At 36.4% G+C, this 13,804-nt stretch overlaps 2 protein-coding genes across 3 annotated transcripts; both read left to right on the top strand.

Annotated features, from left to right (window-relative positions):
- Positions 1–840: 840 nt before the first annotated feature.
- On the top strand, positions 841–10,349 carry LOC121995794 (hsp70 nucleotide exchange factor FES1-like). 2 transcript variants are annotated; one of them, XM_042549564.1, is made up of 8 exons: positions 841–1,187; positions 2,077–2,168; positions 3,356–3,506; positions 8,300–8,427; positions 8,992–9,150; positions 9,221–9,406; positions 9,722–9,928; positions 10,007–10,349. In XM_042549564.1, exons 1-8 carry the CDS (start codon positions 935–937, stop codon positions 10,082–10,084), a joined length of 1,254 nt encoding a protein of 417 aa, XP_042405498.1. In that variant the 5' UTR covers positions 841–934; the 3' UTR covers positions 10,085–10,349. The 2 variants fall into 2 exon arrangements, with proteins under 2 accessions (XP_042405498.1, XP_042405499.1); XM_042549565.1 differs by having other exon boundaries at positions 9,997–10,349.
- Positions 10,350–11,254: 905 nt separating this feature from the next.
- Positions 11,255–13,356, top strand: LOC121995793 (sugar transport protein MST6-like). Its single transcript, XM_042549563.1, has 4 exons — positions 11,255–11,481; positions 11,558–11,880; positions 11,971–12,600; positions 12,683–13,356. Exons 1-4 carry the CDS (start codon positions 11,352–11,354, stop codon positions 13,145–13,147), a joined length of 1,548 nt encoding a protein of 515 aa, XP_042405497.1. The 5' UTR covers positions 11,255–11,351; the 3' UTR covers positions 13,148–13,356.
- The last annotated feature ends 448 nt before the right edge of the window (positions 13,357–13,804 follow it).

Genomic DNA, 13,804 nt, shown 5'->3' with positions numbered 1-13,804 from the left:
GTTATTTTAAAAGTTATGTACGTGAAATGAGTATTTTACAAACTTAATTATGCAGTTGAGTAAAAAGTTATTTATTCAAATGCCCTTTAATTTCTTAATTGGTCAAACACGTTTTACAATTTTTGAATTGGTCAAATGCGTTGTAACGATTATAAATCGGACGTATTGTAGCAGCTATTAAATCATAACTGCTACACATGTTATAAAAACTATGATTTCATAGCTGCTACAGTGTGTTCGATATACTTGATATTTAAAAATATTCATGTTATAACAGTTATAAAATCATATCTGTTATAATAATTAGTAGCTACGATTTCGTAGCTTGACTATTATAGTTATATGAGTTTTGATTTGGTAGCTATTATAATTATAAATAATTATAGTTGTAATAGTTATTAAAATTTTAATTCTATTCCTATATTTGTGTGGGGGTGGGGGAATTAAAATCAAAATGGGATGCTTTTGATATTTTATCTATGGATGATGGTGAAATGGAAGAGCATCTGTTCTGAATTTTCTAGATATCTGAGGATCGGATTGTTGATTGTGATTATTTTTTAATTTATTTTCATGGACAACTCGATAAGGTTAGGCTGATTATATTCAGAATTACGGGATGTGAACTAAAAAATTTTAATTTTTTGTTTTTGTTTTGAAATAACTGATAAGTGTGGGAGCATGTTGGAAATTATCGTCAGTCCCCGACTGCATTTGCCGCAATGACGTGTGAAGGAAGCCGAGACACGGTACAGCACGATAACGTGTCATTCGGCATCGCGACCAACAGGAAGTGCCGAAACAACAAATCACTGGCTTCTTGCGACGCTTTAAAAGCAGCGGTGGAACGTTCTCGAACTCGCCCTCTTGGTTCGTCTTCCGTTCTTTAGGTTCTGTAGACGCGCTTCCGCAGCAGATCCCGATCTCTCGCGCGATGGCGAAGGGCGCATCCCTGCTTCTGCTGCTACTCTCATCGATGCTGCTTCTGGCGACGGAAGCTGCGGCGGTGGCGGCTGAGGGGGCGCTGCCGAACAAATCGTCGTCGCTCGGTGGATTCGTCTGGGCCACTGGAAAGGGCGAGGGTGACCTTATTGCCATGGTAGAATCTCCGGAGGAATCCTTTCCGGTGGAAGACGAGATTTCCGGAGGTTTCTCCTCCTTGGAAGGCATGTTGCAGTGGGCGATAGGTAAATCTTTGACCATCTTGATTATTGTAGTTTCTTTGGTGTTCTGAAACTTAATTATCTCATTCAATTCATGTCCCTTTCTTGTTCAATTGTTCACTATTGCTCGGGAAATAATCTTCGCGATTACTTTTGTTTGAACGAGCTCTCACTTGCAAAGATATTCCAAGATTTGAGCAGTTTATCATGTTTCTGAATTTGACTAGTTAACTACATGAAATGAAAATGTTGAAAAATATGAATAAAAATTAATGATTTCGGTCATCAAGCATGGCACTTTGAAATTATTCAAAAATGAGAATGAGAAGGCAAGACAATGAGCAGCCAAATGTTATATTACGAAATTAGAACTCATGATAGTTTAGCGTTCAGTTGGAGTATCGTTTATTTTATATTTTTAAAATACATCAGTAGGTGGAACCAGCAGGTTTTTGTTGCCTGTGGATGGTTTGATATGATAGTCATTTCGCATGGAGTGTTTTCTAAGGGTGATCATAAATAATTGTTTGGCTAAATGGTGGATTGGAAGAGGTTATAAGATTACTAGGGTTGAACATATTTGTAACTGACACATTCACTTCTGATTTTGGGAAGTGTTAATTGACTTGTTGACAGTCTCTGTTGGTGGAACTGAGAAGAATAACACTTATAGGTTTAGATAGTGCTCAGAAGCTGTAAAAGGCATGTTCACTAAATATTAGGCTTCATAATTTTGAACTATTAGGAAAAATCCTCTATAAGATTTGGATTGTGAAAGAATGCTAGAAACTAGGGCCTCACTAATAATAGCGTGATAGAACATGAACCTTTCCATGTTATACTGATGAATTTGCTATATTTTACTTGAATTATGCACTTTTGATCCATCTCTAATTCATTCTGCAATGAACAGGTCATTCTGATCCTGAAAAATTGAAAGAAAAAGCCAAGGATGTTCAAGGATTATCTGGAGATGAACTGAAAAAGAGGCAATTAGAAATAAAGGTATGAATAAGTTTCTATGTACACTATTTTTCATTGAGTATCCAAGAAAATGGACCTAATTCAAGTACTCCACTATTTCTTTAATTTTCCTCAATGAATTTGATTTATGTCATCTTCTACTCATAATTTCTTTTCATGTTGACTTTACATCATGGAGTCATCTAATGATCTAGTAAGAATTGCTTTTTTTAATTTCGTTTGTTAGCCACAGGTTTTATTGCTTGATCCATATTAATTCTTGATTTTTTTAATGTTCGAACCGATTTGAAGATGAAATTGTGCACAAATGCCCAACTTTTTTACCATGTAAGATGACACATTGGAACCTAATATTTAGTGCAATAGTTACAAATTTAAATTGTTTGATCTTAGATTCTAATAAACTGGCCAAAGCAAACAAGATGGTTACCTCCAGTTCCACAGTGATGCAAGTTAGTCTCGCTAATAACTGAAGTAAATTATGTTATATTAAACATTGTGAAAGCCCACAAGCCTATTTCCAAATGGAGGTGGCTATTGTATAGCTATTTCTTGGCCTCTTTTTCTACTTGTTACCAAACCAAGATAATGAAGTTTTTCAACATTGGAAATATTGCCTGCCAATTTGTTTCAGCGAATTGGCCTCAGTTTGCAAGAGTGGGACATCAAAATTGAGCACTGAGCTAATAATCAGTCCAATATATAAGTTTCATGGGTATAATTTGCAGAATGGGGACTAAAAGAAAGATTAGTCAAATAACATCAAAGAAATAAAAACATCCTAACACAATAAATATTTTTTTTCAAATTGTTTTTTACCCAAACTCAATTTTCTAAACGAATTATTATGTTTTTGCAGGATATTTAAATTTGGACGGGTACTGAATGTCTATGTTTGCTATATAACTACTTGGAGTAATTAACACTAGTATTTCAAATTTTTATTGGTTGACAAAACACTTACACTAATTGTGGCTTCTTTAGGAATACATTGATAGGCCTCCTTTTCAGAGGTCTGAGCAATTGTTGTTACATTTTATAACTTGTTAATCATTCTGGTTAAAATTAATGTCTCTGTATGCATATGTTTGCCCATTATTAATATCCTTCATTTTCTAGGATGCTGCAGAATGTTGTATGCATATGCTTGGAAGTTGGCCCTATATCATTCTACTTGTAAATTTCTTGATTAGCTTATGATGTTATAGGATCTGATGGAGAAATTAAAAGTGCCGTCAGATGCAGAATTGATGAAAATAGCAATTGCTGACTTGAATAATTCTTCTATCACATTGGAAGACCGACAGCGTTCTCTGGATGAACTCCTTTTTCTTGTTGACCCAATTGATAATGCAAATGGTAACTTTAGCATCCAGAAGTTTTTTTCAGTTGTGATATTAATTTAAAGATTAAGATCCCTTACTAGGCTTCGTTGAGCTTATAGTTTCCTTAATTGATGTTATTATTTCATTTGCATTGTTGTCTGACAAAGTTTGACATGATTTAAATCCAAGTTAAAAAAAAAACAGAATCTGATTGCACATATATTCAAACATAGTGATCCATATTTCTTTCCCTATACATTTGTGCAGAACCAGGGACATTCAAGCTTTTCTATTTGTTATTCCGAATCATGTGAGTTCATAAATGAAGTATGCATTGGTGGTGCCTTGGATAAACATGAGATGCAGGTTTAACTAAATGATTCTTGACATATCGTCTTGCCTAATGCAAGATCATTTAATGATGTTTGATACAGAGACTATTCTTTTTAAGAATAATTTTCTTTGGTGGAAATACATAGTCACGACCAAGAGATAGAGGCATTAGTGGGAAATAGATGATTTGTTGTTGAATGGATAATTAAAAACATCCTCTGCTTTGTAGATCAGTGTTTCAGACAATGTTTAAAATCTTGACCCGGTTTCTGTCCTCGACTAGAATGATACGGTTTTAGTATCGTATTATGTCGTACCGTACCGTGTCGATATAATTTTGGTATTTATTTAAATTTTAAATATAAATATATATTAATTTTATTAATATTTGATTATTAAATATTTTTCATATTTTGGGACATTGAATTTATATTTCAATGTTATCTCATAAGTAATATCTATTAATTTTTTATAAAAATTATTTTAAAAAATAAGGAATTCTCAAAATTCAAAAATAAAATTAAAATTATAAAATCATTTAAAAAACTTTAAATAATTATAAAATTATTTGAAAATTTTAAAATGTTTTTTAATGTATTTGTAAATTTTTAATTTAAAAAATTATTTGAAATGTTCAAGAATTATATTATTTTTTATTTTTATTTAATTTTAAAATTATTTAAAAAATTTAAATTATTTTATAAAGTATTTATTAATTTTTAAAATTATTTAAAAATTTTAAAATGATTTTTAATATTTTATAACTATTATTAATAATAGTGTAAACTCCACTTATAATGAATTATTCCGTCATGGCTAGTTCCAAGTCTGGATAAAGAAGCCTGTTAAACTATGGTAAATGTTTAATGAATGAATTCATTAAACTATTGTGATAATATTAGGTTGTTCCTGAGCAGGAATGCATTGCAGGGTCTAACGTTTTGGCAAAGACCGCTATATCTTCAGAACTCGGGTGTAGTGATAAATTAGCAAGAGTTTGCATTGTAGAGCTTGACTAATGTATTGGCAAGGACCGCTACATCTCTATGAGAACTTGGGTGTAGTATTAAATAAGGAAGAGTTTTCATACCATAGTTTGGATCAAAACAAATATTATAAGAATCTTCACTGGTAAAGCAATAATGATAGTAGATACAATGATTAGGAGAAAAATTAGTATTTTGTGTATACAAGAAAAAAAAGGATAGACGAGAAAACAAAGATGATAGAGAACTTGGGCTTTTAAGTTATGGTACACACAAAAGAATAAAACAAGAAATGAGGTAGGTATTATTATAGATAGCTTGTTAAAAAGGATGAAGTTGTAAGAGTAGTTAGAAAGGGGATAGAATTATAGCTCTCAAGATAGTAGTGACGAATGAAACTATGAACATAATTAGCATATATGCACTTCAAGTAGGATTAGATGAAGATAATGAATCAAAGTTTTGAGATGACCTAGATGAAGTTTTACAAGATATTCCCATCAAATGAAATGATTTTAATAGGAGCCGATCTAAATGAGCATGCCGAAGTGAAAAATGAGGAATATGAGAGGATATATGGGGGTTATGGGGTTGGAACAAGAAATGAAGAAGAGAAAACTATATTTGATTTTGCGATATTATATGACCTTATACTAGGTAATACGTTTTTAAGAAAAAAGAATACTTGCTCATGTTCAAAAGTGGGAATAATAAATCGCAAATTGACTTTTTATGATTAGGAAGAGGGATAGAAAGATTTATAAAGAGTGTAATGTTATTCCTTGAGTAGCTTAACTACCCAACATACGCCTCAGTCACAATATCAATAGAAGGAAAATATACACGACTTCTAGAATCCAGTGGTGGAAGTTAAAGGATAAGAAGCAAAATATATTCAAAAAAAAGTTAGAAGTACAAACATTAGGTGAAATATACGGCGACTTTAATACTACATGGGATAAGATGGTATTGGTATCAAAATTTAAAATAGAAATCAAATGTGTACTCGGTGAGTCAAAGAGGCATGCACCACCAAATAAGGAATCTTAGTAGTGGAATGAAAAAGTATAAGAGAAAGTGAAAAAAAAAATGAATAGCGTGAGGAATTATATATTTGTAAGAATGAGGAAAATATAAAAAAATATACAATAGCCAAGAAAGAGGCCGAGAAAGCAGTGAATGAAGTAAAAAAAAATAAAGCTTTTGAATGATTACATCGAAAATTAGATACAGAAGAAGGGGAAAACGAAATTTATAGAATAATTAAAGTGAGAGGGAGAGGAAGACAAGAGATCTTATTCAAATAAGATGTATTAAAAATGAATGCAATATGGTACTACTAAATGATGGAGAAATAAAAGAGTAGTGGAAGATATATTTTCATCAATTTTTTAATGAAGGTACAAGTGACAAACTTAACTTAGGTAATTTAAGTAGTTTAAATAATTATAGAAATTTAAATTTTTATCGTAGAATTCAAACTTTAGAAGTAGAGCTAGTTTTAAACGGGGTGCAAATTCAAAAAATCGTTGGACAAGATGATATTCCGATAGAGGTTTGGAAGTGTCTAGGGAAACAAGGTATTGAATGACTTACAAAATTATTTAGCATAATATTGAAAACAAAAAAAATGTCTAATCAATGGAGAATTAATACTCTAGTTCCCTTATATAAGAACAAGAGAGATGTACAAAATACAAACATATTTAATTAATGAGTCATACCATGAAACTTTAAGAAAGAGTAATAAAAAATATTACAGAAAGAGATCACAGTGATAAAAATATCAGTGTAGGTTTATGCTTAAAAGATTGACAATAGAAGTTATATAGAAAGAGGTGCTGGCGTAGCATATATTGAACTAATTAAGGATATATATGAGAATGTAACAATTTAGGCAGATTAATTGAAGCATTTCTAATAAAGATAGGGTTGAGATTAGCTCTACATCCTTATTTTTTTACACTAATCATGGACAAATTCACTAAACTATTAATGATCATTTTTACAAAATGATGGAGGAATTGAGAGAGATGTCGTATATAGAATACAAGAAGATGATTGAAATGGAGGTTAGTATCAGGTGTTTTATGTGATTGTAAAGTACTTTTAAAACTTAAAGGGAAGTTTTACAAAATGAATGTTAGACCTGCTATATTATAAGATGTTGAATGTTGGGCTATGATTTGAGTACATGAATAGAAGATGAAAGTTGCAGAAATGAGAATGTTAAGGTGAATGTATGAACATACAAGGATGGATAAAATAAGAAATGAGAATATTAGAGAGAAAGTCAGAGTAATATCTATTGAGGAAAAACCTTGAAGATGTGTTTAAGATGGTATAGACATGTTCTTCGACGACTAATAAATGCCTGCGACATAAAACTATGATAAATATGCACATTAAACAAGGAAGAAGACTAAAAAAGACTTTGTTAGCAACAATAAAATAAGATAAAATTTATTTAAATATTGATAATGATGTAGTAGAGGATAGAGTGCAATAGTGTAGTAGAATCCACATATCCGACTCCATTTAGTGAATAAGACTTATTATTATTGTTGTTAATAATAGTTTATTTATAAAAAATATTCATATTTAAAAAACAAAATATTAATTAAATTAAAAAATAAAAATAAATTGTGGTTGTGGTAACCTACGGAAGATTTTAGGAATATATAAAATTTTATTAAAATTTTATATAAATTTTTATATATTTTAATAGGATAATTCGATTAGGATTTTAAGAAATATGTTTGGTTATCTATTTAAGTTGCGAGTTGATGGGATATATTAAAAAAAATAATAATATAGCTAAGAGATAGATAAATAAATAAATAAATAAATATTATTATATATTTTTAAAATTAAAATAAATAAAATATATAATTAATTAGATAATTTTATTAGAGTTATTATCTCGATCATAGCTAGGAGTTGATTGAGGTAATAAGCTTAAGTTAACTTTTAGTTTCAATTTTAATTAAAAAAACCCAACTGGCTGCGCCAGAGGGGTCGCGTGACCCGCGGCCACGTGAGAGGGGTTGCGCGACTCTCGGCTGTGACTGTCGCTAGGCTGGCGGAACAAAATGTTTCGTCCGTTTGATCAGCTCGGCACGATATTTCAATCCTTGGTTTTAGGCCATATTGTTCTAATTAGAACCCCCATTGCATTAACAAATTATAAGAGGAGAAAATATGAAAATGTCTTAAATTAGTCTGGTTCAATGCAAATTATACAAGTAGGATTATTCTTTGAGAAGGTAGCAGCACCAATAAGGTTGGCTATTTTTAACACATCAACTAGGCCGATAATCTTGAAGGCCCTAAATTCCAGCAAAAAAAAGGGCCAATTCTCTCCCTCTCTATAGCTGAACAATTGAAGAAAGCTACTTTTGTATAATTGTGAATTTTACAGAAATGGTATATAAATGTTCCTTAGATAGTGATACACCAACTGTGCATGTGGTTTATAGGTAACTGATATTCTGTTACATTTTTTCAGACCTTGACAAACTAGGTGGACTTGTGGTGGTGATACGAGAACTTGATAATTCTGAGGCAGACATCCGAACCACCTCTGCATGGATTCTTGGGAAAGCCAGTCAAAATAATGCACTTGTTCAAAATCAGGCAATTATCGAATTACTCTAGCTTTCAATTAAATAATAATTTATCATCTGTTTATTTATAGTTTCGTTTATTTGAAATTGCTCCAACCAGAGAATTTTTTTCATACTGAAATTTGAACTGTGTATGCTTTATCTTTCAACTCGAAATTGAGGGAATCTGCTATTATCATACCTTGTCTTCGAAATCATTTGATATAAAATCCATCTCTTGAGGGATGCACCATCTTGCTCTCTCTCTCTCTCGCTCTCTCTCTCTCTCGCTCATTTTTTTTTTTCTTTTCTTTTGATTGATTATCAATTGATTGAGCCAATAAAATGGTTTGCTTGTGTGGTCTAACCATATCAAGAAGAGACTTGTCTCATATGTAGGTTATCTTCACCAAAATTTGATATGTGTGTGTGCACGTGCAATTATTGAACATAATTTTCTTTAACTGGTTTAATCAACAACTTTTATAACCATAATTGGAGGCTGAACTGATTTATATGTCTGAACTGATTTATGTATTTTTTTTCTCTGCTTTGAATGTTCAAGTTAAGAACTATTCTTATTTTTAATGTCTAGATCCTTACATATGGAGGACTAGTAAAATTAATGAAGATGGTTGGCTCCAGTTCTAAAGAAGAAGCCATAAAAGCATTGTATGCTGTTTCAGCTTTGGTCCGTAATAATGAGATTGGTCAGAAGATGTTTTATGCAGAGGAAGGCAATATAATGCTGCAGGTAAATAATGGTGTGCAAGATCTGCAATCTTCCTCCATTCACACTAAAGATCTATCTTACGTGTTTGTAGGACATAATGAGTAACTCTAGCGTCGACATCCGACTTCGCAAAAAGGCAGCTTTTCTGGTTGCAGATTTATCAGACTATCAACAACAATATGCAGATAATTCAATGCTGCATTTCCTAGGTGACCGCTTCTTTTTGAAGGCTGTAGTGGATCTATTATTAACCCCAGACCTTGATCTTCAGGAGAAGGTATTTTAATGATCCTTGCACTCTTTTTGAAGTTTTTTGAAGATTACTTGCCTCAGCCAAAATGGTAGTCAGAGTTCGTGTGAATCTTTCCTTTCCTCCCCTAGTGGTAAATCTCTCATGCCTAATGCTTATTCCATCAAATTCCCAGTGATGGTCTAGAATTGAATTGACTTTGGCGAATGACTATTCTCTCTTTTTGGTCTTTCTTGTTAGGACTTGTAATTGTTAATATATGTCTTCAATAGTACCCCTCCAGCTTCTCTCCTAATTTGTTTTCTTTTCACCAGTCTATAATGTTTATCGATAATCATGCAGGCGTTATTGGCAGTTAGAAGCCTGCTGCAGCTTACCTCTACAATTGCTTCAGACCTCAGAGATTTTTGCCGTTTGGATCAGGTACTGGAAAGTATGAGGGAAGGTCTTGATAATTCAAATGTAGAAGAGGACCTGAAAGATTATTCTGACGAAATTGAAAGCCTTCGTAAAGAAGTGCTCATGCTATTTCACAACAAGCTCAGCAATGTAAGTTGTGTTTTCTCCAATTGAACATTATGATCAAACCAATTGTTTCTGAAATTCTGAACTGACAGATTTGGTCAGTTCCTACATGACAATAGTTCACGCATAAAAGTACCTTATGCTTCGGCAATGATGGAGGCATCAATTGCTTCATGGTGATAATACTATAAACCTCAAGGCTTTTTTGCTTAGTATGTTTTCCTTGTAGCGAGAAATTCCTGTTACCGGTCAAGTGAAGTCCCTGTACATATCTTCATTAGTTGAGTTGTTATGCCATTGATCAAATTTTACCGCATGAACTGAATTATTCAGCTTTGTGCACTTGATGACATTGTATAACTTAAGGGCACCTGTATCACGTATTCCAGCTGTATGTGGATTGGATGGATCTTAAGTTAATCCTTCTTGGTTGCTTCTTGCAGTATCCGTCGTACTTGTGCCAATCTTAAGTTAATCTTTCAGCAGATACTAAAAAGTGGTATCACTCTATTAATTTATCGTCCACGACCAAGATTTGGTCTTGACTGCATTAGGTGACTGAAGGAGCGCACATAGCATACTTTTGCATCAGTTTGCGTATCATGGACTATCGTTCGTTAGATCAGGACAAGAAGCATTGTGTGATAAAAAACTCTGTCGGGAAATTAAAACCAAAAAGCAATCCAAATTACTTTTAACAGTCTGATTGAGATCCATCGTGAATCTGCGCCAGTTGCTTTAGCATGTCTTCAGCAATTCTGCATCATCAACATTGCATGATTCATCTGGACCTTCGACTTCCTCTACCAACCCTCGTCGAACTTCATCAGGCTCGTGCAAGTCCAAGTCCTATCCAATGCCTTACTGGGCGAATGATCGAGCATACTGCTGGCTGGCTCTTGGATCAATCCCCTCCTTCAAAGCTTGGTTCTCCAGTTCAGATAGATATCTATCCTGGAGGTATCTCAGCGACTGCAATGCCCATCTCTGCCTGTTTGTCTAGAACCTCCTTTAGTTGCTGCCCGAAGACCATGGCAGTTTGTATAGGAACAATCCAAAATGACTAAAGCAACGTATAAGTAACGACCATGCAAATTTGTCAAAGAAATTAAATTTAAAAAGAAAAGAATATCTTTGTTTATAGAATCCATATTCGACAGAATATATGAGTAAATAAATACATAGAGTCATAGACTATACAAACGATCAGAATATTAGCAGTGATGGCCGAATAGTGAGGGCGTCCAAGCATATATTGCCCTTCATCCTCTAGAGAGGGGAGCCCTCCGTTGGACCTTAAGTTTAGGAAACACTCCTGTGCTGAACGCCTATAAATTAGCTCTTGCTCATCCTGTAAACCAAGCACGGAGGCCCTCCTCGCTCTATCGCTTCCCTTTCTTTCTACAATAAAAATAGAAAAAAAATCAATAAGAGAAGGAAGTGCAAAATGGCAGGAGGAGCAATTGTCAGCACGAGCAACAAGCAATACGGAGGCAAGATGACCAGCTTCGTCCTCTTGGCATGCATCATGGCTTCCTCCGGCGGTCTCATTTTCGGCTACGACATTGGAATCTCCGGTAAACCATTCGATGATGATGATGAATTGATGATGGTGCCTCCTCCCTCACTTTTAATTTGTGTAATTGCGATCAGGCGGTGTGACCTCCATGGACTCGTTCCTCGAGAAATTCTTCCCCTCCGTCTACGCTAAGCAGCAAGCCGACTCGAGCACCAGCCAGTACTGCAAGTTCGACAGCGAGCTGCTGACTCTCTTCACCTCGTCGCTCTACGTCGCGGCGCTCATCGCGTCGTTCGTGGCGTCGTCGGTGACGAGGGTCAGCGGGAGGAAGTGGTCCATGCTCATCGGAGGGGTAACGTTTTTGGCCGGCTCCGCACTCAACGGTGCCGCGGTGAATGTTCTCATGCTTATTCTCGGCCGCGTTCTCCTCGGCATCGGAATCGGGTTCGCAAATCAGGCGAGGCCTCTGTTTTTTTTTTTCTCCCTCTGTTACGTTCATCCATAACCGTTTGATTGATACGTTCCCGGCCGGCCGGCCTGCGCGCAGTCTGTTCCGGTCTACCTCTCTGAGATGGCGCCGGCCAACCTCCGCGGCACGCTCAACATCGGCTTCCAGTTCATGATCACCATCGGAATCTTCGGCGCCAACCTCATCAACTACGGGACCGCGTCGATCAAAGGCGGGTGGGGGTGGCGCGTCAGCCTCGGGCTCGCAGCGGTCCCGGCCATCATCATGAGCGTCGGGGCGTTCATCTTGCCGGACACGCCCAACTCGCTCATCGAGCGCGGCTACGGCGAGGAGGCCAGGCAAATGCTCCAGAAGATCCGCGGCACTGACGACGTGCAGGAGGAGTACGAGGACTTGGTCGCCGCCAGCGAAGAGGCGAAGACCATCAAAAGCCCCTGGGCCAACATACTGCAGAGCAAGTACCGACCCCAGCTCACCATGGCCATCCTCATCCCCTTCTTCCAGCAGCTCACTGGCATCAACGTCATCATGTTCTACGCTCCGGTGCTCTTCAAGACCATCGGCTTCGGCGGCGAAGCCTCCCTGGCTTCCGCAGTCATCACCGGCATCGTCAACGTGTTCGCCACCTGCGTGTCCATCGCCACCGTCGACAGGCTCGGACGCCGGGCCCTCTTCTTACAGGGAGGCGCGCAGATGTTCATCTCTCAGGTACGATCGATCGATCGATCGATCATATTCAATCAATCAATTCACAAAATTCCCATGAATCGAGACCTGTCTCATTGCTCAGATTGTGGTCGGCACTCTGATCGCGCTCAAGTTCGGTGTCTCCGGAGAGGCCACGGAGCTGTCGAAGGGCTACGCCAGCTTCATCGTGCTGTTCATCTGCGTTTACGTGGCGGCCTTCGCGTGGTCATGGGGCCCTCTCGGGTGGCTGGTGCCGAGCGAGATCTTCCCCCTGGAAATCCGATCGGCCGGGCAGAGCATCACGGTGTCGGTCAACATGTTCTTCACCTTCGTAATCGCGCAGGTCTTCCTCCTCGCTCTGTGCCACTTGAAGTTCGGTCTCTTCTACTTCTTCGCCGGCTGGGTGGTCATCATGACCGCCTTCATCTACTTCTTCCTCCCCGAAACCAAGAACGTCCCCATCGAAGAGATCATCTTGGTCTGGAAAAGGCACTGGTTCTGGGGCAAATTCATCGCCGACGAAGACATCCATGTAGGCAACCACATGCACAAGGACACCAGCGCATGAACAACAAACAACAAAGAAGAAGAAAAGGAAAACGTTGATCCAACATTTGGGTTGGAAGTGAGAGGTTGAGTTGTTAGTTCTGTTGAATGTGCTAATTGGAAGATCTAATGATAGGGGGATTTTGATTTTTTCTGACCCATGTGGCTATTTTAAACTCCAAGTAAAAAATGTAATATTGATACGGGTTGAATCGGACGGTTCCGATGATGACATGCACATTCTGCTGAAGATGATTGGGGTGGTTATAGTTGAAATAGGAAAATAATTCTCATCTCATTCTGTTGATCATCCAACTTTCAGGTCTTACTAAGATGACTAGCATAAGATATTGGATAGAGTCAATCTGAATGAATGTTAAGTTTCTTGAGAACACCCGGTCGGGTAAAGCCTGGATGGTCCCAAAGGTGCTTAATCTAATATATAGTTCTTGATATACGTTCGGTCGGGTAAAGGCCGAACAAGCATAAGATTTTCTAAGAACACTTGGTCGGGCAAAGTCCGGACGGTCCCAGAGATATTTAATTTTATATATAGCTCTTGATACACGTTCAAGGAGAAAGGAGAATGAAGAATGTCTAGAGAATGTTCAGGAAAGAACATTGGAAAACCTAAGTTAGGTTATCGAGTTAACCTAACTTGACTATGAGTTTGATTATG

The sequence above is a fragment of the Zingiber officinale genome, chromosome 6A (genome assembly GCF_018446385.1).
Source record: "Zingiber officinale cultivar Zhangliang chromosome 6A, Zo_v1.1, whole genome shotgun sequence".
NCBI classification, from domain to species: domain Eukaryota; kingdom Viridiplantae; phylum Streptophyta; class Magnoliopsida; order Zingiberales; family Zingiberaceae; genus Zingiber; species Zingiber officinale.
Note: the sequence above shows the minus strand (reverse complement) of the source record. Positions and strands in the feature narration are given on the sequence as shown.